The 24,897-nt window shown below is 37.6% G+C and overlaps 1 protein-coding gene across 5 annotated transcripts in view; it reads right to left on the reverse strand.

Moving 5' to 3' along the window:
- The window catches only part of CNTN4 (contactin 4), a gene marked incomplete at both ends in the record, with an annotated part of 476,925 nt that overhangs the window by 147,000 nt on the left and 305,028 nt on the right, over positions 1-24,897 (reverse strand). For all 5 annotated transcript variants that reach the window (XM_080826267.1, XM_080826265.1, XM_080826266.1 and 2 more), the window contains 2 exons: positions 12,126-12,310; positions 14,898-15,000. In XM_080826267.1, coding sequence (XP_080682393.1) covers positions 12,126-12,310; positions 14,898-15,000 — 288 coding nt within the window. The remainder of the gene's footprint in view (positions 1-12,125; positions 12,311-14,897; positions 15,001-24,897) is intronic.

Here is a 24,897-nt window from a genome sequence, read left to right on the forward strand (position 1 = left end):
TTTGCAAATTACAAGACTGGGTAAGAGTTCAGGGGGTACTTTTAGAAGACAACCTACTCTATGTCCAACTTGGAAGGTCCTGTTTTTGCAGCCCATGTGGCTGGTCTTTTAATTGCGAAAGGCAGAAAATAAAACTAGCACTGCCATATGGCAAAATTAACTGTCCCTCTCCCCCAAGCATCTATTCTTTTCTTTCTTTTTTTTTTTTCATTTATTGTGGGAGAAATATTCCATACTGTCCCACCATTTTTGGCTGGGCTCATGCTTTCCTAGATACACACTACATTTCCCAGATTTCTCTGCAGTTAGAGGTAACCATGTGACTAAGTTCAAGCTAAAGGTACCTGTGTGAAAGTAGTGAAAGCAACTTCCAGGTCAGTTTACTGAAAGATACTTGTCCTGGACTCTCATTGTCCCATACCAGTGATTGGGAAAAAAAGGGACAGTTGCAACAGCCTTAGGCTCAGAGAGAAAAGCTACGTAGGATAAAAATGCTGACTACCCATTCTTGGACTTTGAATGACCTGGTAGAGCAAAGCAGCCCCACTCACACCCACCAGCTGATTTTTGGGGAAATATGTGGAAAAGAAATAAACTTCTTTTTTTAAGCCACTGTATTTTTGGGTCTCTGTGTTACAGCAGCTTAGTCCGTCCCTAAATATACTTTACTCCTTCACATTATATAGATAATTGTGTAACTTCTTTCTCCTTCTCGACTACATCATTGTTTATTATTGACTTATTTCATATTGATAGAATGTTATACACAAAAGTATGGCTCCAGGATTCCTAATCGCTGAATGAGTCCTGATTTTTACTGAAACTTTCTTAGGAAATCAAGTCTTGCTCACAGTCTAACAGCAATTCAAAAACAGCACTTAACTCCCACATCGCCCACTGTCCAATACCATTCCCATCAACCAAATTATACCACCTTTCTTATGCTTCAGTTGAAGTCACACTTGTTTCTACTTATTCTCAATAGACATAAAGACCACCTTAATTCCACATTCCGTGTCTTCACAAATATCAAGCCTTGCCGAAAGCACAATTCATGCTATTGTTAACTGTAATGGCAAATGTATTTAAGTAGAAGACTTTCAGCCCGAAGTTCATGAAGAAGAGAACCACAGCTATCATTCTGGAATATTTTCTTCTCACAGGGCATTTCTATAGGGTAATGCCTACCAATATAAACCTAATAGTTAGAATTGTTATTGGTATTTAATTGGCAGATGCTGCTCAATATTCATAACATGTCTCTTAGCTGACTTGACCTCAGTATCTTCATTTAGTGAGGCTTCAAATCAGCTATAATTTAATTCAAAAGGAAATTATTAGTGTTGAGGCTAAGCTGTCTATCTTACCTACTTACTAATAAACAAAACTAGAAAAACACTCAGCAAGTCATTTAACCAGCAGAGGTCTCTAGGTCCCTGAATAAATGTTGCTTTCTCCTTTTAACATCTTCTAGCAATTGCTTGTTTTTCAAGGAGCAAAACACAATTTTACAAATCCTCTCCTGAGGGGGATGATGCATTGCTGCATATGAAGGGAGGCTGAAAGGATCGATTTAAAAAAAAAAAAAAGTTATAACATCAACAAGCATTAACTTGAACGAAAGGTTATCACCTTCATCCTTGAAAGAGCTGCAAGTCTGCCATTGTTCTGTATCTTCCTGCGGCTAATGCAAAGGGAGCTCAAAAGGTAGATACCTTTTCTGTTCTCTGCTTGGAGAATTTGATGTGTAACCCTGATAGGGCTAATGGCAGTTGTGTGCCTGATTTCACATTCAACCTGCTGAATATTTACCCCCCACAGAGCCCACGAAAACAAAGCAAACAGGAAAAGCTACAGAAATCTATGTGGAATATTAACAACTAAGCCAAACTTTTCAAAGAGACTGAGGGAAAAATAAATGGAAGGGCAAATGGAACTTATGAAGCAATGTCAAGTTGAAGTTCAAAAAGGAAACATCAAAACCATGTGCAGAGACTGAGATTTCAATGTCATGGATTTCCTGTAACACTTGGGCTTATTCATTGCTTTCTCTCAAAACTATAGAGAGCTTGCAGCAGCAAAATCTTGCCATCACAAAAAGGGAGATGGGGCAGGGAAGGGAGGGTCTTGAGAGCATTACAAAAAGACCTTGCAAAGTTCTAACTAATTACTTCCATGGGTTCATTTTGTCTCTTCCAACAGGGCTGTGGAGGTTAAGGTGCTTGACAAGAATGATCCGTGGTGGTTATTTATGCTGGCCCGGGTGAAATCACAAACTAACGCAGGAGTAGAGAGACATCATCAGGTGTTTATTTTTTAAAGTAAAATTAACTCCTAGAAGCCAAAACTGAAATGATAAAACCATATTCCCATCGAAGTGAACACCTGAACAAGGACCCAGGATTAGGAACGGATTATCATATTATATAAATGGCAAAGAAGGAGATAATCTTTCTTTTTCACATGCCAGTTGCGGATCTATAGGGCAAAGCCCACACAGTGAAGACTTCTGCTGCCACTCATTTAGATGGGATGAATCAGATCTAAGTGGGGTGAGTTCCTTGTGTAAAGTCCTGATGGAAATTGTTTTCATCTCTCCATATCTCTATTTTAGTGCATGACACTAAATGGTCCATTTTATGAGCATGACAGAAAACATGGTTTCCTTGGGTGGGAGGGCTAGGGAGTGGCTAACACATATGGGCTTGTGATATTTACTCCTTGGTATCTAGTTTCAACTACTTTTGATGACGCCATGCCTAAATGATAACTCTATACAAGACCTGAATAGGTTGGTTTAGCACTATTATTTCAGAAAGGATATTTAAAATGCTTTTTCAGGTAACATATGTATATCCCACATATTAAACAGAATTAATCACCTTCACTTATTAAATCATCCATTTTGGTCATTCATGTTCTTTCAAGGTTTGAAACTGAATAATCCCCACTCTAAAACATAACAAGTCTTGTCTTCTAGCTACAAATTCAAATATAAGGTTAAATGATTGTTTTGGATTTGACCTGTGACACTGTTTGTCTCTTGGATAGATGAACAATCTTTACATTTCAGTCTTTTGTGCAGTAACTGCCAGAAATGACCCGAATCTTTGTGTATTTCAGACACTGGAATCATGTAAGCATCATATCCAATAAGAATTTACCTGCAGAGGGACAGAATTTGAACTTCGTGGCCAAACAATTCTCAAAGGAGACATCTCTGATTCTCCAAAATCAGACATTTCTAATAGGAAAAAATGCCATTCTGAGCCTTAGAGCTTAGAAATTTAAAAATGTGAAAGAAATGATATGCTGAAGAAAAGCATTTAAATTATTATTGCAAAGATGACCCAGTAGCCATTTGAAATTATTTCTGGTTTCTTACACTGTCTTGGAGAAAATGAATCACCTCCAGGGAAGCAGAGCTTTGGCTAAGTGTTTCAGAAGTTTGCTGATAGTGGATTTTATGAACCTGAAGATAATTACTATCTTCAATTTACCACCTATGTGTATAGTTGTTATCTCCAGTCTGGAAATTTGGATTGTTGACAGAATCATTGAGATATTCTCATTATCTTTGCCTTGAATTCAATGTTTCCAGTGCTGGCACTTGAACTATTCATTTTGAAACCATACTATAGAGAGTCTTCCAACTTATCACTACAGTCTCTTTTTAAACCCCTGACTTCCCATTTGCACAAGTCATTGAATGGAAAGATCAGCTTTACCAGAAATACTTGTATTGTGTGCTAAGCTACGGTACCTCTTTAATCTTTGTTCAGCCCTCATAATCTCCCATCCTCTGACGTCAGTCTCTCATCCACTGTACACACAACGGCAAGCAAGTACCCTAATATGGGGGTTTTCTAATTCAATTCTGTGAAGCTCTGAGGGTTCTGGGGAAGTACTGTCTTCAACTAGAGAAGCCTTGCTTTGTTTTAAACATTTAGAATTTCATGTAAAAAACAAGGGACTTGATGAATAAACAACACGGGCACTTTGAAAAATACTATGCTGAAGCCATGTAAATCTTGTTTTGTCAGAAGCAGCTTGGATTTGGGGCCTGGAGATTGAAAGCTTGTTTTCTCATTTAAATTGAGGTGAGGTTGAACTTGACAGTGTCTGAAGTCTTTTCTAATGTTAATACGCTAAGTCTTGAGATTACATCTTGAACCAACTGAACTCTCGAATCTCCTGGGTTCACAGTTAATTTGTGCTTCACTCGGACCCTCCTATTTAGGGTCTCTTTACCTCTATGCTGCACTTTTGCCTCTGGCCAACTCTCTCTCACAGGTAACAATGATAAACTCTGCACAAAAGATAAAAGCCGACTACTGGGAAGGCATACTGGAGGGCAACTGAGCACATTTCTATTAACAGGTATTCACTAATACATACAACAGATATGATTGTAGGAAATAATCTGTGTGTGACATAATGGACAGGATTTGTGAATGTGCTTTGCATGCTGTAACTGTTATATATACTAGGAGAACATTACCATCATTTCGTATTTTTAGGCTAATATTTACAGTACCCTGTTATCTGGTTCTACACAGTTCTCTTACTTTCTCTGTAACTACGCCCATTCAACGCATAGCCCCTGTCAAGTAAGGGTCTTCTTTGTCCTCAAGTCCAATAAACCAGTTCCTCCTCAAACCTTTGTTCTTACCACTTTGTCTTTTCGGAGTATTCTCTTGCACTTCATTCCTAACCCATTTTTACTGTGAAGAAACACCTCCTCCATGAAGACTTCCCTGATCTTCCAATTGTAGACCTTCTGAACACATCCTGTTCATTTGGCACAAACAGCCTATTTTGTGCCATCACTTCTATTGTTTTTGTAAGGCCTTAAGTTTGGTTCACTAAGCTCACTTCTATCCCAGAAAACCAAGGTATGACTCTAGCCTAACATGGATTAATTTCCTTTTAATTTATAACTTAATCACTACCTAGTAATTCTCAAAATCTGCTCTTGTTGAATTTATCCCTTTCTCCTTCCCCTATCTACATTTTGAGCAAAATACCAAACATTGACACTATATATTTACAGAGTATCTCATCAGCGTCCCTTTTTATATGTCATTTCTCAACCTCATAGTCACCTGGAGGCTAAATAGAATTATCCTCATTTTATAGATGAGGCCCAGAAATATTAAGGTCTCAATTCAGAATGTGGTTCAGTTAGGATGAACACACAGGCCTGTTTGCCTATCTATAGGCTCTCAAAATATGTTCAACCCTACCTATCAGTGATGATGGAAGCATTCTTTTGAACCTGTGTCTCTCTAAGTATGGTCTCAGGACCACTGGGGTTTCCCAGGTCTCTTTCAGAAAGTCCATGAGAACTTCTCCTTTCAACTACCTATCTGTAGGAGACCAGATTTTCTTCATTTACTTCAACCAAGCCAATCCATCATGACAGACTGACTAGAGAAGCACATAAGAGTCCAGCTTTCTTCTGTTAAGACAGACATTAAAGAGATTTGCAAAAACATAAGCAATGTCCCTTTTGTCATTAATTTTTTAGGGAAAATACAGTCAATTTCTTAAAATATGTTAATTTTGTTAACATGTTTTCATTTTAAAATAAAGAAGTCACTAAATTAAATTCTTCATTTTAATTTCTAATATGGTATCTATTAGTAGGTATAACCCACATAAGCAAAAGTTCTTTGGAGTATTTAATAATTTTTAAAGGTGAAAAGCGGTCTGAAACCAAAAGTGTGAGACCTCCTACTTTAGACAAGCACAGAAACTTGCAGATAAATGAATCCACTTGTGTAAAACTTGCCACAAGTATACTTAAACAGTATTCCTTGTTGGGTAAAAATTGTAATAGCACCTCTGCTTTTTATGGCAATACAGAGTAAACGAACTGAATTGTATTTCAATATGTTGTCCTTGATATGGCTTTTTCTTCCCTAATCTGAAGCTTCTCTTGGGTAAGGATCTCATGACACCACTTCTGTATCATTTCCCATTGGCCATCGTTTACACTGTGCTCTCAGGGCGCACCTCTTGAAATATTGTTGTAAGCCATCTTATTGGAACTACCAGACAAAGAGAAGGAAACAAAAATTGCTGACTTTATTTTAAGCGGCACTGAGGGAAACTGAGGGTCTCCATATCAGTTCTGTCCAGGACAATTAAGCAGACTATTGCTCTACTGTGGAAGTACCTTATCTGCTGTGTTCAGTTTTTGGTCACTGTGTCCTTTAAGCCGCTCTGTAGGGCTGACTTTTATCTAGTGATCACATATACTTAGCATATCTGGGGGGAAATTAGTATGCTGTCCTGCGTGATGCTTCTGTATTCACTTACTGATGACCTTAGAGATACTCAAACATCGTTTGCAGAGTCATCGAGCCTACAGTTATGCCATTTGAGCCAAAGGACCAAAGCATACAAAGTCTAGACACACAACTAAATGTGTAATTTGGAAAGGAAAATAAAAAGAGCTATTTGGACTCAATAATCAGGTGATTATCTTAGAAAATAGGACGTGAGAAAGTCAACTGTTCATCTGGATGTTTTCATTTTATGACCTTGGTTGTGGAAGATATGCAGAAAAAGTATCTAGATGATTAATGGATTTCCCCCTTATCTACTGTATTAAAATGTCTTCTTGACAGGAAAATTAACATGCAGTATAACAGAAAGAGCAGCTCTAGTCATGGCTCTGATTCTCACTCACTGTATGATCTTGGGTAAGTTATTTTATGTCTCTGGGCTTTATTTTCTTTGCTTATAAAAATCAAAGGGTTGGCCCCCATAGTTCCTTCCAGTTCAAACATGACAGGATTCTATGAATTGAATCCTGCTCAAATATTATATTCCTCAAATATTCAATTTTCCTAATGGAAATATGATGACTGCCCTCTCCTAACACCTGTTACCTATAGGAGAAATACAAAAGGTATTAAATAGCAGGTTCTTTTAGCTCACACCTCATGCTTCTAAATGATGGCTATTTAATACTATACGTCTATTTGTGAAAGAAAGGAAGTGACTATACAGACACAATGAGGTGGAAAAATTAGTAATTATCAAGTGAATTAAATCCATTTTATACTTTCCTTTACCTTCTTCAAAGATAATTGCTTTAGCACTCATTCTACTTTATCTATGTGGACTGGCTACAGGACCTGAGGTGACAGCAAGCGGTGAGCTTTGTGGAGAACCAGGAGCACCTTAGCTTGCTTGTACTTTAATCTCAGCTTCACTGTGCCACTTGCAAACAGCTTAGCACAGAGCAAGGGTTCTCACAGTGTGGACTCTAAACAAGCTGTGACGGCACTACTGAAGCACAGCTTCTTAAAAATGCAAATTTTCAGGTCCTGCCCCAGCCCTACAGAATCAGGACCTCTGCATAGGGCCCAATAGTCAGTATTTTAACAAATTTTCCGTGGTATTCTAATGCACACTGAAGTACAAGAACCTCTAACATGGAGGGAGGAGCATGGCATTTGGAATCTAGCTCTGCTTCTTACTATGTAAACTTAAACTGGCTCTTTGGGAAGCAGTTCCATCTGCAAACTGAGTTTATAAGAATGAGTCTTATTGGCTCTAACTTCAAAATATATCTTAAGTTTCTCCATTTATTTTCCTTCTTTAAGTCCCAGCCACCAACATCTCACCTAGATGGCTCCCCGACTGGTTGTCCTGCTTTGGCTCTTGGTTCCCCATAATCTATTCACCGCAGAGCAACCAAAGTGGTCTCTAAAGCGATGAATCCTATGGAGTCATTCCCCTGCTTAAAATCCTCCAATGCTTTCCCATTATACTCAAAATAAAACCCAAACTCTGTGCCTGGCTTGTAAGGTATCTGTCACCCTCCTATTTTTCAAAACTTTTTACCCCTTTTCACCATGATTGAGTTATAGTGGTTTCCTTGATGCAGCTCAAACATGTCACGTAATTTTCTATCTTGGGGCCTTTGCAATTCTTCACCTTCTGCCTGAGGTGTCCTTCCTTTGAAAGTCTGGCTCTTTCTCATCCTTCAGGTTTCAGCTCAGAATTCAATTCTTGGACTAGTCTTCCCTGACTACCTTATCTTAGGAAGCCTTTCCCCTCCTCCTTGTTATTTTCTGTCATATCATCCTGATTATTTTCTTCACAATTCTTAATTATAATAGGGAACTTTCTAGTTCATTTATTTGCTTAGTAGTATAGTATCTTCGACTTCTAGTAGAATACAAACTCCTTGAGGGCAGGGATTTGTACTGCAACCATACTGCCTGACATTGCCTGCCATAGGTATAGAGACCTCTTTAAGCAATAGGCTTGAGCAGTGGAAATTTGAGCAAGGCAAAATGGCCCAGAATAACCACCTCACTGAATGCAACAGGGTCATTTAACTACCCACCTTGAAATAGTCATAGGCCCTAACTCACCACTTATAACAGGGGCAAATTTCCTAAGATTACCAAAAAAGGGAGAATTCCATATGTTCCCATACTCCCTCACTCCACTCTATAACTGTAGCCCCTCACTACCACCTCGTGGCAGACATTCTCTCCTTTGCTGTCTCTGTTGCTCCCCTGTAGTGTGTTCAATATACTATCTCCTTTGTTATAAATGGGTGAATTTTTTACTGCCTGTGCCACCCGCCCCCACCCAGTCAGGATGCCCCACAATACATCAGGCAATGAAAAAAAAAAAAAAGTTGTTGAACAAGTTAATAATATATTAAAATCCCTGGAAAATTTCTACCTTTAGCAACAAAGATTTATTGAATTTTACTCTTGAAAATTACAGATCTATTTGTAGAAAGTTTTTTTTACACTGAAAAAATGTCTGAAAGACCATATTAAAAGTAGACCACACTGTATAAAGTATAAACTTATCCCGTCACTGTATCCCATACCTGAAACTAATGTAACATTGTGTGTCAACTATACTCAAAACAACAACAACAACAACAAAGGAACAAAACAAAAACTAAATCACACTGGTCAAGTGTAAGTCATGGCAAAAATAAATTGGAAAGACAGGGTAGGGTAAAATGTTTTATGTCTGAACTCGTTTTAATTCTTCACAGAGTCCAAACATGAGTAGCACATGCTAACCTAAAGACAGAACTATAGTGGGAATACTCCAACCAGGAATAGGGGGTTCCACATTCTGACACAGGGAAGATGGGAACAATGGAATCATGTCCAGCAGGCGGTTGGAGGAAGGTTTAATTGTTCCAGTGTAAGATGAGAAAAATGGCCGTATCGCTAAGCTAGATGAGAAGTTAGCACACCTGTGGTTGTTGAAGTGGAGATTTGATGAACAGAATAAACAACTGGAACCATAAAAAGAGAAGTAGGTTTCTAAACTCAAACCCGTGGTTTATAATCCCTGAGCATAGCACATCTTAATGTTGTAAGAAATTCTCTTGTCAACAAAGATAGAATGTTCATGGATAAGTGACTGGGGCTATTTTCTCCCTTTTTGTGATCTATGCAGTGATTTTAATTATAATAACTCATTTAAATTGGAGATCTAGACAGCTGGATATTAGGAACTCAGCACTGGGAAAACCCAATAGAGACCAAAAAAAAAAAAAAAAAAAAAAAAGAGAGAGAGAGAGAGAAAGAAAATGACAGCCAAGCACTTTTGTATAATTAATCTCTCCTGTGACAATGCAAACAGTTCGATAATTTCTGTGTCACTGATATGCTAGTTGAGGAAAAACAAAAGAATAAACATAGATGCAACAGCCAAGTGCTATTAAAGTCAACTGATCTGACAAGCTTCTAATACCAAGGGTGGTTGACAACTGAGAAAAAAGCCGAGTTATCTTCAGAAAGCAGGCAAATTTCATTCCACTCTTTCCCCCATGCATGGATGCAGATAACTCCATTTAAAAGGGAAGCACTGATAGAACCTGATTTTCATCTCCAGGGCAGGATCCCTGAAGGAAAAAAAAACAAACCATTTTATTGCACAAGGCTGAGGGACAGTGTCAAGTTTGACTCTCCAGAACAGTGACTCTGGAGGATTCTTTTTCCAGTGCAGGAAAACTTTGACCCACTAGAAAGCACTACACCAACTCCTGGTTACAGAACATTTCATACTTTCATAACAAAAACAGATACTTCACTTAAAAGAAAACCATGAAAGCAAAAATGATCTTATTCAATTAGCTGAACAACTCAAATAACACTCAGGAACAACCACAACTAAATCAAAATGTCTATTCAGCTAATAAAAAAAGAGAAAACATTGGCCATTTATCTGAATAGTTTCAGGTTGTCCTTGCGTGACATATACGAAATTATTATGCTTGTGAGAAAAACGCACTCTAAACACTTGAAAAATACATCAGTTGTATCTCACTAAACAAATGTGTAACTTTTGGTCCTATGTTTTTTCAGTCAATGGACTATGAAGTCTTTTACTTTTCAACAAATCAAATAAAGTATCAACTACCACAGTTTAAGAAAGAGCCAAGATGACATTTTGAGTCCATCATTTGGCTTGAGTAGAATTAGTCCTTTATAATTGTTGAAGAAAGATGAATGATTAAAGAAGTGTATAAGCTTATTCAAACAACTGTTGCCCATGTCATCATGTGAAATAGTTTCTAGAACCATGTGTGTTCACCTGTCACCCTGGATATGTCAGGTAGCTAAATTCTAAATCCTGAGGGTCATGTCAGGGAGCTCCCTGCAAGCTAGCTGATACTCAAAATCTCCATTCAGTTTCCAATCATGTTTCTAAGGAAGATTTTATGATGAATGAATAAAGTCTTTGGCTATATTTTTTTTAAAAAGATTATTTATTTATTTATTTGACAGAGAGAGAGAGATCACAAGTAGGCAGAGAGGTAGGCGGAGAGAGAAGGAAAGAGGGAGAAGCAGGCTTCCTGCTGAGCGGAGAGCCAGATGCGGAGCTTGATCCCAGGACCCTGAGATCATGACCTGAGCTTGAAGGCAGAGGCTTAACCCATTGGGCCACCCAGGTGCCCTAATCTTTGGCTGTATCTTAAAACCAAAATGCTTTGGAAGAAGAATTGGTAAGATATTTATTTTAAATAAATATTAGTATCTGTTATTTCAAAAAAATAAGGCCATTTAAAACTCTTCCTACAACTTGCCCCTAAAGAACTACTCTCAGCACTTTAATGTTCATTGTTGTATATTTAAACTTTTTTTTTTTTTTTAAGATTTTATTCACTTGACAGAGAGAAATCAGAGCTAGGCAGAGAGGCAGGCAGAGAGAGTAGGGGAAGCAGGCTCCCCACTGAGCAGAAAGCCCGATGCAGGGCTCGATCCCAGGACCCCGAGATCATGACCTGAGCCGAAAGTAGAGGCTTAAACCACTGAGCCACCCAGGCGCCCTTAAACTATTTTTGAATAATTATCAGTCTACAATAGTTATTTCCCATCTCCCAGAAAGATGGGATTCAGATATGTTCCAATTTGGCAGAACTCAATTTGCTTTCAAAATGCCTATCCAATGAAATCCCTCTTTGGATTTCAAATCAATACCCTGACAGGAGTTTCCAAGATTGGCTAAATTGATGACCACGTGCTAGAGGTTTTACATTTATATTACGTTTGGATCAATGCCGATGATTTGATTGGAATAGGAGCAGCTGCACATAAAATGTCTTTGGGGTGAGAGAGATTTGTCACGTTCTACTCTGATAAGAACTAAAATTGGGGAGTGTGCATTTTGAAATGTTCATGGTACCACATTAAATTGCTATCAAATAGAAGCAATTACAAAGAATTAACATGAGCCCCAAATCAAAATTCGAAAGAAGAAAAGCACACAGTTTAAAAAGAAAAACATCAGGAGAAGGAATCACAAAAGCTTTCCTGTGTCATGTTTACAGCTTGATGGGAAGAGGAAAAACACTTCCTTTGCAAGTGCATTCCCACTAATGCCCATCTCCCAAACACCTCAGCCTGATTTCTTCCTCTCTGCTTGTCAACAGCTTTGCCCCCCACCCTCACTCTCCACACCAAGAATCACCCCAGGAACACTAATTAGCAGCAAACCAAGGCTTTTATACAGTCCTATTTTACACAATCTTTCCAGAAAGCCTGAAAGAAAACCTCCCAGTTTATGCTTTTAGTACCAAGGTTTTTAGCATTACAAATGATAAATTGTAAAGGTAAACTTACCATAAAAAGTCAATTGTCCCCTTGCTACATTTTTCCCTCTTGAATTTTCAGCTACACATTCATATAAACCAGCATCTTCCTGCTGAAAATTGGGGATTTCAAGAATTCCATTTGACTTGTGTCTTCTGGCTTTCCTTGCTATAGGCTTTCCATCAGCTCTTCTCCAGATAATAGTTGGTACTGGACTGATAGTGAGAATAAAAAGGAGTACATTAAATTAGAGAAAACTGTATCTTTTATTTGAACCTATGCTTCCCATAACCCCTTTCTTCTTGGTTCTAAACATATAAGCTTGCCTTTGACAGTATTTCCAAACTTCATTCATTCACATATCACTATTATGATTTTAGCTATATCCACATTTCCAGTATTACTATCTATATATTAAGTGTTTTTCTTAGAATCAAATAATCTTTCTTAACCTTAATAAAAATATATAATATTATCACTAAAATAAAAAACAGATTTTACATGCTCGTTATATTTTTTAGTGTAACTGTTTTTTTTCCTAAATCATAAATATGAAAATAGAAATGTCTGTGCACAAATGTGTCAGATTGAAGATTACTGCAAATTCTTTCACATTCTTCCCATATGAGGTCCAGGTTCTCCTCTGCCTTAAACCTGCTGGGTTGTTTGTCTACTTTGATTATTGAAATAAGACAGCAGTGATGTTGTGTCAGTTTTAAAGGGTTAGGCAAGAAGAAACTGGCAGCTTCTACTTTCCGTCCCTTGGAACATTTTTTTTTTATAGAACCTTACCAACTTATAGCAGCAGCTGACTAGGAGAGTGGTTTGGGGAAATTTTACTTAAAATAGTAAGATAAGGAAAGAAGCCATCAGTGGGGTCTTTATGTACTCTCAAGGCATCTATCACCCTACAGCCATAACTGTGAGAACACATCTTAAATTGCAAGAAGGGCATCATTGAGTCTGCAAATCAATGGTTTAGCAAGCTAACCACAGCTTTTAAGAGTGCAGCTTCCTATCAGGGGATACAATTATTTACTTATTTATTTTTCACAAAAACACACACAGAGAAGTAATTAGGCTAAAGACTTGCTAATCTTCTCTGGAAAACCTGAGATGGTATTTAAAAAATTAAAGCCATCAATTCTACTATACTTGTTTTAGAACAATTTAAGTTAATTCAACAGACACTAACTCAAAATGCAGAAATGGCTCTATCAAAAGTACATTACGGGTGCCTTTACATTTGATGAGATATATACTTAATACGTGCCTTTACAAATAACTGTACTTAGACATAGTCTTCCTGCTCTTAAGTGGGCAATGATGATGTGTTTTGGCAGCTGGATATGCATACCCAAACATTTCTGTGCAGACTGGAGGAGCCCAATTTTGGTCTTTTGTTTTTATTCCAGTGCCATTCAAGCAGTGTGAATAGAGTTTAATTCATACCCCCTTTGAAATATGAACGATTTGAGTTTTGCTCTTTTTCCAAAAAAGATTTTTCAAGGTGTCATCTTGCATAGTTTACCAAATTTATACCTAGCTTATCCAGCTACCTGTTTCTACCTCTTCCCTGGATTGCATTTCCTAATGTATATATTTAAAATAAAAAATGGGCCCATGCTATAATGTTTAGCAATCTGTTTTTAGTCTCTTAGCAATAAATCATGGGTATTTTCTCTGTCTCATATGTTGCTGTACAACTTGACTTTTAATGTCTGTACAGTGTTCAGTCCTCCAGATATGTCATAATTCATTTAATGTGGTAAGTTTTCAGGATACAAAAATTTATCACTGTACTGCATTGTGCCAAAGTAAAGATACTATTGTAGCTCACACTGCCCTGACTTAAAAACATGGAAAGCAAAAGAATCCTTTTATTAGAGCTGAAAATACAATGATAAAAAGGAATCTTTCTTCTATGGCTGGTGAGAAGTGCAAAAAAAATATACAGAAACAGATTAGGTGCTGATACTGGGGTTGAGCACGTTAGTGTTGTTGCATTAGTCAACATTTGGGCACAGGGAGAGGATGGGGAGTTAGGGACGGGCTAGCTGGAGAGAGGGAGTAGGGTGTAGAGATTAATGTCAGTCATTAAAATCACAGATGATCTACAAATTTCATTTCAGGTGATAGTGTGTATCATTTGTGCCAAATTCTTTTTTCAGGGTTACTGGGAAAATCTTAACTGATCTGTTTTCATTTTCTTTCTGCCCTCGCAAAGACAATCTATGGAAAGGTTAACTGGATCCCAAGTAGGCTTATCATTCCACAGACGTAATAATAAAGTGAATAGTTTTCAGATGTAAGATCTTACCTATCTTTAGCTAGAATAGAAGGAAATCCAAACTAGAGAGAAGAGACCGGGCATTTAAAAAGAATTTCAAGAAGAGTCTGATGCATCCTCTCTAAACTAGGGCGAGAATGAAAGTCCATATTTTCCCAAAGAGTCAGCTTGAGTGTACCTCAAATGAAGGCCATTGTTTTCCTGTCATTCTGGGTTAGACAGCGTGCACATTACAGGTCACAATAATAGAACAAAATACTTTTTCAGAATTGCCCATTCTCTTCTCCTTTGTGGCCATGTCAATTGTGGCAGCCTAATCCCCCTTGTGCCATTACATGTCCCCTCTCCATGGTGAGAGGGCAGAATCAAAGATGCATACATAGAATTACCAAAAGAAAGGCTTGTCTTGCTTTTCATTCACCTCAGAAACCACTGCTGTGAACAGTGCACATAAAATTGTCTACCTGCCCCAGCTGAAGGGAGGACAAGATGGAAGAGAAACCAGAACTTACTTTCCTAAGGCAAAGCATTCCAACTTCACTGTTGTTCCTTTGGCAGTCGGCACTGTTTCTGGGAAGTGCACTTCTATTTTTGGCTCATATTCACCCATCACCCCTGTGAATAAACAAAGGAACTAAGTCTCTGAGGTTCTTTTTAAACATACGTAAGTGTTCTTCTGTTAATGTAGGATGCTCTCATACATCATTATGTGCACAATTAATTTCTTCATTTAAAGCTGGTTCTATCTCTAACCAGCCTTGAATTGTGGCTTTTCTCCCAGTTACTGCTAGGAGAAATTTTGTATCACAGTGCCATACCATCTGCTAGGATCAAATTCTCTGTGCATTCAACTTCACTTATCAAAAAACATTTTTTTTCTTTTCTTTTTTTTTTTTTTTTAAGGCAATCATGGACCAAAAAAGGAGGGGAGAGATAATGGCCTAGTCATCAGGAAAAATAAAATAAATTACTGAAAATATTGTAGAAAAATTTTAAGTATTCAAAAAAATATTTCCATGATCGATTCGATCTATATAAAAAAAAATCTTAATAATCAATTTGTGACCACAAATTATTTTATCATTCACTTTCAACACCAATCTGATCCAATCATAAATTAGTGCACAGAAGATAACATCAAATGCCAGTATTAGTGTATTCTGAACCAGTGTAAAAAGGACAGTAGGAAGTAACTATAAAAAACAATCTTAAACTTATACCCACCTTCTTAATGGCATGTTTACTTTGAAGGTCATATTCTCCCAATTTCCCATATCCTAGAAAATGTACAATTGTGGCCAAGGTAACATAACCTAACAAAATACTTTTTCTAAGTCCATATTTTAAGTCTAAATATCTAAGTGCATACTTTACCTAAGTCCATACTTTATAACTGAAGACTTACCAATTATTTCTTAACAATGCCTTCTTGACCCCATCTCCCACTGCTCTAATTGATTGAATACATTTATTTCTATTCAATTTCTAATCCTTTTCCATGGTCTCTGATTCAGCTGTGCCAGTATGAAGTTTGGAATTACCTAACTTGGTAAGAAATGATAGGTTCCTCCATTTCACCTCTCTTTTAGGTATTCCATAGTTACAGAAAAAAAGACTGAGGGATTCAGAAGAAAAGGTAAAAGCAAGGAACAGATGATGACAGGTACAATGGCAGAGGGAAATAATTTCATTCATTTTGCAGAGATGATCCTTTTTGATGCAGCTTTAATGTTTGGGAAGCATCAAGGGGATTTCCTTAATGTGTAAAAAGGAAATCAAAACTGTCAGATGACATAGCTGTCTAGCTAGGTATGTCATCAAAAGTGCAAAGTTGAACATACCTGTTTAGTTTTTCCCTTTCATAGAATGATAGGGAGGATTGGATTTGGAAGGGACATTTGAAATAATTTAGTTGAGCATTTTTAATCTTGGCATCCATGGATTCATAACTTTCCCACAGAGTGGATCTGTAGCTAGTAACCTATTCTCAAAAGGGGCACCTGGGTTATACAGTCAGTTAAGTAAGTGCTGGACTCTTGGTTTCGCTCAGGTCATGATCTCAAGATCATGAAATTGAGGCCCACGTCCAGCTCCTTGCTCAGTGCAGAGTCTGCTAAAACTTCTCTTCCTCTGGCCACTATGTGTGTGCACTCTCTTTTTCTCTAAAATAAATGCATCTTTTTAAAAAGGTTGGGGGGAGGGGATTCTAAACCACTTCTCCCGGAATTAAAATCGGTCCTAATCTGTCTTTTCCTTTTGCGAGCACGGCTGTAATCTCAAAGAGGTCAAGCAGTTTGTCTTCATTTTTACAACAAACTAGTTAGTGTTCCAGGTTGCAGCTCCAGGTTGATTCCTCTTTTATTATGGCCTCTCACCCCTGTAATGAATAACACTACAAAACTAGATTCAAATACACGAAATCCATGCTTGCCACATCCAGATCCAAAACCATTCCCTCCTTTTTGGCCAGGCTGAGTTCTCATGCACTTCAGTTTGGGTTTGCCTTTCTTTGAGCATTTGCTACCAAGCAGGGCCGGTAAAGAAGTGGCGCTTGCTTATGACGGCATTCGCACACAGCTGTTGAACTTGCTAACCAACGGCGAACCGTTGACTCATCATCCCATAAATATCAGCAGTATGACTATGAGTACAGGAACAAGTTAACACCTTTTACTGCCGTGTGTGTGGTTACGTACTCCAGGAACAAGGCTAATTAAAAAAAGAATTGCTTTGAGAAAAAGAGGTCTTTTGTGCTCTCAGGAAATCAAAACAGTCTGCATTGCAGTGTGTCCTGTGTGGGAAGGAGATGAGACAATACTGCTAAAATACGGGGGGCAAGGCTGTTTTAGCAGCCATCAGGGTTCCCCCTCCCTCCTCCTTCAATAAACATTACATATACACTAGGTTTCTTTAACCCAGCTCTGAAAGATATACCAAGGAAAAAATATATCTCACAGGACCTTTTTCCTGAGAAACTGAAATATCACTGCAATGCAGAGACAGAGTGGAAGATCCCCAGCCCTGTTCTCTCCTCATCCTAAATGCCTACGTACCGAGGCCCAGACTCCAAGTCCACTCCTCCAGGATCCTTTTTCTCCTCTGTCCGGCCTATTCTCCATCCCACAGTGGCCTTTAAATGACCAGATAGCAACTAAACCTCTTTGCCTCAGTTCTCAATGTTTCCCCTGACTTCTTTTAAAACACACACACACAGGGGCGCCTGGGTGGCTCAGTGGGTTAAAGCCTCTGCCTTCAGCTCGGGTTGTGATCCCAGGGTCCTGGGATAGAGCCCTGCATCGGGCTCTCTGCTCAGCGGGGAGCCTGCTTCTGCCTGCCTCTCTGCCTACTTGTGATCTCTGTCTGTCAAATAAATAAATAAAATCTTTAAAAAAAGTATAAATAAATAAAAATAAAACACACACACACATACACACACACACTTATGGAGGTATAATTTACATATAAATACCTGACCAATTTTAAGTGCAATTCAAAGATTTTTGGTAAGTTGACCAAGCTGTGAAGCCATCACCATAATCCAGTTTTAGAGCAATTCCATCGCCCATGGTCCTTCCTGCCTGTTCATAGTCAAGACTCAGAACTTGTTCTAGCCCCAGGCAATAACTCTAATCTGTTTACTGTCTCTGAGAGTTTGCCTTTTCTGGAAATTTCATAAACATGGAATTAGACACTCTGTGTTCTTTTGCATCTGGACCCTTTCACTCGGCAGAATGTTATCAAGGATCATCCTTGTTGCAGTATGTATCAGTAATCTGTTCCTTTTTATTGCTGAATAGTATTCAACTGTTTGGAGATACCACATGTTATTTATTTGTTCCCTGGTCATATTAGCAACAAGGTAACACAAAGTGAGTGGCTTAAAGAGAAAGAAAGGTATTCTCTTACAATTCTGGAGGCTAGAAATCATAAATGAGGGCCATGACAGGGCTCCACACCCTCTGACACTCTGGTAGAATCGTTCCTTGCCTCTTGCAGGCTTCCGCTGGTGGTCGTCCATCTGTGGTGGTCGTCCATCTGTGGTGGTCCTTGCCATGCAGCTCCGTCACTCCAGTCTCTATCCCTGTCATCATGTTCTGTGTGTCTTCTTATTGTATTTTTATGACGACATCAGTCATATTGGATTAAGGACCCACCAGCACCCATAATGAATTCATTTGAACTAATTACACCTATAAAGACCATATTTTCAGAAAAGGTCATATTCTGAGGTGGGGGTTACATCTTCAGCATAGCTTTTTTGGGAGACATGATTCAACCCGTAATATCAGTTAATGGGCATTTATTTAGGTTGCCTCCATTTTTGGCTATAAGGAGTAATGTTTCTAAGAACATTGGCATGCAAGTCTTTGTGTAAAAATGTCTTTCATTTCTCATTTTCCCCGTGATTTTTATGTGGATGACTTTTCCCTTGCTACATGTCTCAGCTCAAATGGTGTCCCTTCAAGAGAAGTGTTTTCTTATCACACTAACTCAAATAAGCCCCTATGTTATTCTTTATCAACATCTTATTTCTTCCATGTTAATTACATAATTCATAATCATCTTGTTTATTCATGACTCTAGTATCTGTCATATCATCCCGATTGTAAAATGCATGAGATTAAGTAATGTGTCTGCCTTTTTCACATTTATCTCTAGCTTCTATCATTGTTTCTTCACTTAATAGGCACTAAAAAACTACTTCCATAAAATAATGTCATTTTACACATAAAATTCTGGGCCACTCTCAAATAACATTATTGTTTTCTATCATCTTTATAGCTATTTATAAATATGTTATCTTTTTCTTTGTGCTTTCATTTCCTGGAGGAATGGAAATACTTCTGATTTTTTTCTGTAGTCCTCACAAATCCTAGCTCAGTACCAGGCATATGGAAAAAATAAAACAAATAAAAAAGGTGATCAGTAGGAATTTGTGGAAGAGAGGGAAAAGATGGAGGAACATAGGTCTTATATTATGACACACAGTAGCCATTAAGTAAAATGTACACTTCTTTCCAGGCATGGAAGTCTCTTCTAAAGTATCATCATCATGGTTCCCTGTATTGAGTTCACTCAATTATAGTAGGTTTTTTTCTAACATGAGCTCTAGGTTGTTTAGGTGGTTATATGGATGATTTCTGGGTTAATACACACTGATCTATATTTATAGCTTTAGAAATTAAAGTAACAGAGTTAGTAATAATACAGATTGATCTGGATTTATAGCAGTAGTTATAGGACATAAAGATATGGATCAGAGATGGGATGGCATGGTTTTCATGATGTTTAAAGAATTTTCATTATATATAAAGATTGTCCCAGTATTACAGTCATAAAAAATGAAGGAAGCAATTTTCTCCAACTATATTATCAACATTTTGGGGGGGCGGGGACACCTGCAAACTGTTCCATTTAATTTGGTTACATCTGGCCCAAGCTATATTTTTATTTGACTATTTACTTCATTTTAACTATTTTGGCCTTTACTTTCTACATTAAATTCAAAAAGCTATTGCTGCTTTTATTTTTTATGAAACAAAAGTCCCTTTAAAACAAGAGTACATTTTTCAAGTCATTCCTTTGACCACCTGTACACTTTTGAACTTAATTGGTCTACAGCTGCTCTGCTGATTTACAGAATGATTACGCAGAAAGAGAAAGTCTACTGATGGAATTGCTCCAGACCCTTTTTCCATCTTCAAACTATTTAAAAGGCGGGAAGACATAAAGGCCTACTTGTGTCCACACAACCAAGGTAAGTAGAAATAAAGAGTGCATATCATATAGTCAGAATCAACCAGGATATATGATCTCAGTAATATTCCCTTTCTCTTGCATGATTTCATTCATTCATGATACAAATAGTCTACAGAGACAGTTTTCACTTTCAATTTTAGAGACATTTACACCTACAATTTTAAATGTAAAGAAAAATAGAAGTCTCATTTCATGAGAATGTTTGGCAGTGTTTTCCATTCTGGAGTAAGAGACCCATCATAACAATAGTGAAAGGTCAGTACTTGAAATTCTACGCATTAGAATCCTCAGGAGTCAAAGGCTTAGCTATGTTTATATTCCGATGGAGTAATTCAGTAAATATTCATGTAACACCAACCCTAAGACATGTACTGTGCCTAGCAATAACACAGTATGGATAACACACACCTGATTGTTACCATTATGACCCCTGTATGCTACTCTTTTTCAGGCTTTTCATGGTGGCATATGTAGGTAATGATTATTTACCAAATAACCCAAAGAGCTGACTTTCTGAGGAAGACATAATTAGAAATTCCTAGGGTTGGTTTTTTTTTTTCTTTTTTTTCTAAACCAGTGGTTCTCAAACTTAAAATTACCTGGAGGGCTTACATTTCTGATTTAAGAAATTGAGATAGAGCCCGAGAATGTGCATTTCTAACAATTCCCCACGTGATGTTGAAGCTTCTGGTCCAGGGAGTACACTTTAAGAATTTCTGTAGTAACCATGACATGTCAAGCCAAAGCAAAAAGTACAACACAATAATACTAGTCATTGGGAGAGTAGGAGTAATAGAATCTTATTGGGGATGATGCCCGTCAAGATCCTGGACCCTGGATATGACCTTGTGGCAATGACTGCTCCCCTTTTGAAACCTAAAAAATCATTAACGTGATGCCGATGTTTTCAAGAACATAGAATTTAACAAAATAACTGGAAAATTACAGAATATGAAAGAGAAATCAGTCGCACACTATGCTTGTTTAACTACAATTTGCAGAGTGCTGTGTTGGCAGAAAGAGGCCACTTTGCAGAGTTGAGTGCCGTGACATTTTGCCAACACCTGCCTTAGCTGGAATCTGTGCTTGCTAAATTAAACCACAGAAGGGACTTTTACACACTTCCACAGAATGGGATTTTCTACCAAAAAAAATTGCAAAAATCATCTTATGAAAAGTTCCCACATTGACTTTCTGGTGGACTAAGTCATATGATGTGTAGTTCATTAAGCTAAAAATATTTGGAAATACCTCATTAGTCCTACAAATCCCTTTGGCTGAGTTTACACTTTGCTCTTTTAAAAAAGACTTATTTTACTTGCGGTTGAAGGAGACATTGTGAGGTCTAGGGGACCATCCAAGGAATCCCTTCTACCACTCTCCACCCTCCAAAAGGTGAATTCCCATTGAGTTTGAGGCCACAACTATCAAAACAATGACCCTTGCCCCCCAGTGCTGGAGAGGAGTAAGGAAGCTGAAGGTTGTATATCATCTCTTAAATGCAGGGTTTTAGGGTATCCTCAGAAATCTGTAGGATGGGAAAATAAACATGTTTTAACTTTAAATCTGAAATCTTTCCTTCCTTCTCAATAACTAAAGTGCAGAGATAATTGAGTTATTCCAGAATGCTATCTCCTATAAAGGCAGAGTGAATGTATCCATGCTTGACTATAACAGTCCTGGTTTACCTGACATGCTGAAGTAATTGGCTAAGTTTCCAGTTTGGGCAGTTAATTATGAGGTCATCTTCTTTTAGGTGAAAGAAAGTCAGCTTTCATCTTCCTTTGAGTAAGTACTTTTGTGGTCAGTCTACTAAAAAGTTCTTCATATTGCCTTAATATATATTAATTAATTATATATTATATATAATTATATACTAATTAATTATAATATAAATATATAAATAATTACAATAATATATTACATATAATATATAATAAATATAAATAATAATAATAGAATTATAATTAATATATAATTATATATTAATTAATTAATAATATACTCTCTCTCCCCCTCTAATTTGTACATGTTGGTCCTAGTTCAAGTCTGTAGAATCACAACAAATCAAGTCTTTTGATGGACAGTCTTCACATATTTAAAGATATTATCATGTTGTCAGAGACTGGTAAAGTTTGACTGTAAAGTGAGAGAGAACAAGGATTTTATTCAGGTTTTGTGAGCTCTGCAGTCTCTGTTAACTCTGCCATTATAGCTGAAGAGCATCCACAAATAATATGTAAACAAAAGGACATGGCTAGTTTCCAATAAAATTTTATTTATAAAACCAGTGGTGGGCTATATGGCTATATAGGGCTATATAGGGCTATATAGGCTATATGGTCCTAGCTGGCTGACCCCTGCCTGGCTTAGAGGAAATGAGAAAAATAGCAAAGTTTGAGAGGGTTGATAAAATCAACAACTATTAGAGCTAACAAGAGATTTCAGCAAGCTTGCCAAATGTAGACTCACACAAAAAAATAGCATTTCTGTACATCAGCAATAACTAACTAGAGAATGTGATTAAAAATAAGAAACCATTTGCAATAGCAACAAAAATTACAGAGAATTTAGTAATTAACTAAGAATACCCAACATTTCTGTGGAGAAAATGTTGAACTTTTTTTTTTTTTAAACACAAAAACAGGCCACAGGCCATACTGGCCTGCAGGAGGGAGTCTAATGATTCCTCCTTTAAACAAATACTGGAAGGCCTGGAATTCTTTTCTTTCCTCAACTCTTGATGGAAGCTTGGGCTGATCCTCAACGAGGCCAGAGTTCCTCCCATCCAAGGCACAATTACATGCATAATCTCACTGCATCCTTCACTGCTTCTTGTTGGCTCTTATTACAAAAGAAACTTAAATGAACCTGCTTTACTTCTTCCCTCTCCCTCAATATAGCCCACTCCTGCCTTAGGCTGCAGTTACGCTTCTCAGCTGAACTGTAATCTGTTAAACACAGACGTCTGCGTTCCTGGTGACAGGTATACAACAGGTACTCAATGAAAATTTGTTGGTTAAATGCATAATCAAATGAATGTCCCAAGTCATCTCTATTTTAGGCTAGACACCTCTGTTTCCCTTACTCATTTCAAATCCCACTGTCTGTACAAGTGTTTTCTGGAACTCAATTTAATGATTCTAATAAGAATGAAATTTTAGACCCTTCATTAATTCGGAGTTCTCTAAGACTATAGGTTTTCAGGGGCTGGGATCACATCTTTTTATTTCATAATATACCACACACAACTGGTACTTAACAGATGCTTCCTAACTGACTAGCTAAATGACCATCCAAGACCTTTGGCCCCCATGGACCTGAAATGGAATGACTGTGCTAGAGGTCTAAAGCTGACTGCCAAGTTTCTAAGCTTGTCAAGCCTTCAAAATATCCAGAGCCATTAAGATGCTATTAAATCAGATTAGCAATGGCAGTTTAGCAAAATATCTCACATCCTCTAGTCATTTAGATATTCCCCTCATAAAACACGTTTTACACCCACAGATCCTCAACTGTGATGTTGTTAGAAAATTAAAAACAAGACATGATTGCTGTGACAAAGCCACACAAAAGTTGCAATTAGAAGTGAGAGTAAAATAAAGCAAAGTGTTTTGGTAGATCTTAAGCAACATAAAACTATGTCTAAGTGAAGAATGTATTTCCACCTATTGCCAGGCAGAAGTGTCATCCTTGCTAATCTAAATGCTAGGTCATCAATAAAGGGTTGTAGATCAAGTTTACAATAATAAAAAAAAAATCTTCTTAATGAATGAGTTTGTGATCTGGTCCCACGAGGTTAATTAAGTGGCCAAGAAATCAAGCTGCTTTGTTTATGAAGACACACAGTGGTTGTTAATACTCACTTGAAGTTCTAATCCAGCTTGGGGCAGTATTAGAAAAGTTTACTATGAACAAGTGACATATCATAATGGAGGATACATATATTGCATCAACATTATAGAATATTCTACAATATTCTAGTTTTATCCTTTCCATTTTTTAGTCTTTGGTCTTAAATTTGGAACTTTAAGGGGAATGTTGTCTTCTGAGCCACTAACGGTCATAGAGGCGAAGGCTAACAAGTGACCATTTTGATCAGAAGAGTGAATGCACCTGGTCTGGGGCTAGGATTGGTTTTTAGCCTTGGGAAGAAATCCGGCCCAATGAGTGGCATCTGTGGATTAGCACTAGCTATTACCTGGCCTGTGTGAATGTTGGGATTGGAGTAAGGTAGCGTAGAAGAGTTGTGACTAGAATCCTATAGGATAACTAGATTTAAGCTCAGATCTGACTTATTACAAATCACACATTTTAATAGCTAAGAAAACAGAGGACCAAAGAAATGGCATGATTTTTGTCATGTGAGTTAGTGGTAGATCTGAGACTGCAGCCCACATTTCATGACTTCTTTTCTTCTTGACTTTTTAGTCCCGTCCCGCCTTCACTGCATCCCAGGTGAGGCCATAGCGAAAAAAAGACAAAGTTGGTTGGCACATTTTCAACCCTATGTCCAGCACATCTATTTCTGTCCTCCTTGCTCTGAAACTGCGGGAAGCTGAGGTTATCAGCTAGTCTCTTGTCCACTGCGTTAAAGCTGACTTCAGGTGAGAATGTTAAATGCTTCAGTGCTCCCCACGCTCAGCATTTTCATGGCTACATAAAATGAGGCTGAGAAAAACGAGGGAGAACTTAGAAAAACATCACCAGTTATTTGGGTTATATATGAGAACATAAATTTTAAATAATTAA

The sequence above is a fragment of the Martes martes genome, assembly GCF_963455335.1.
Source record: "Martes martes genome assembly, chromosome: 1".
Taxonomy (NCBI): Eukaryota; Metazoa; Chordata; class Mammalia; order Carnivora; family Mustelidae; genus Martes; species Martes martes.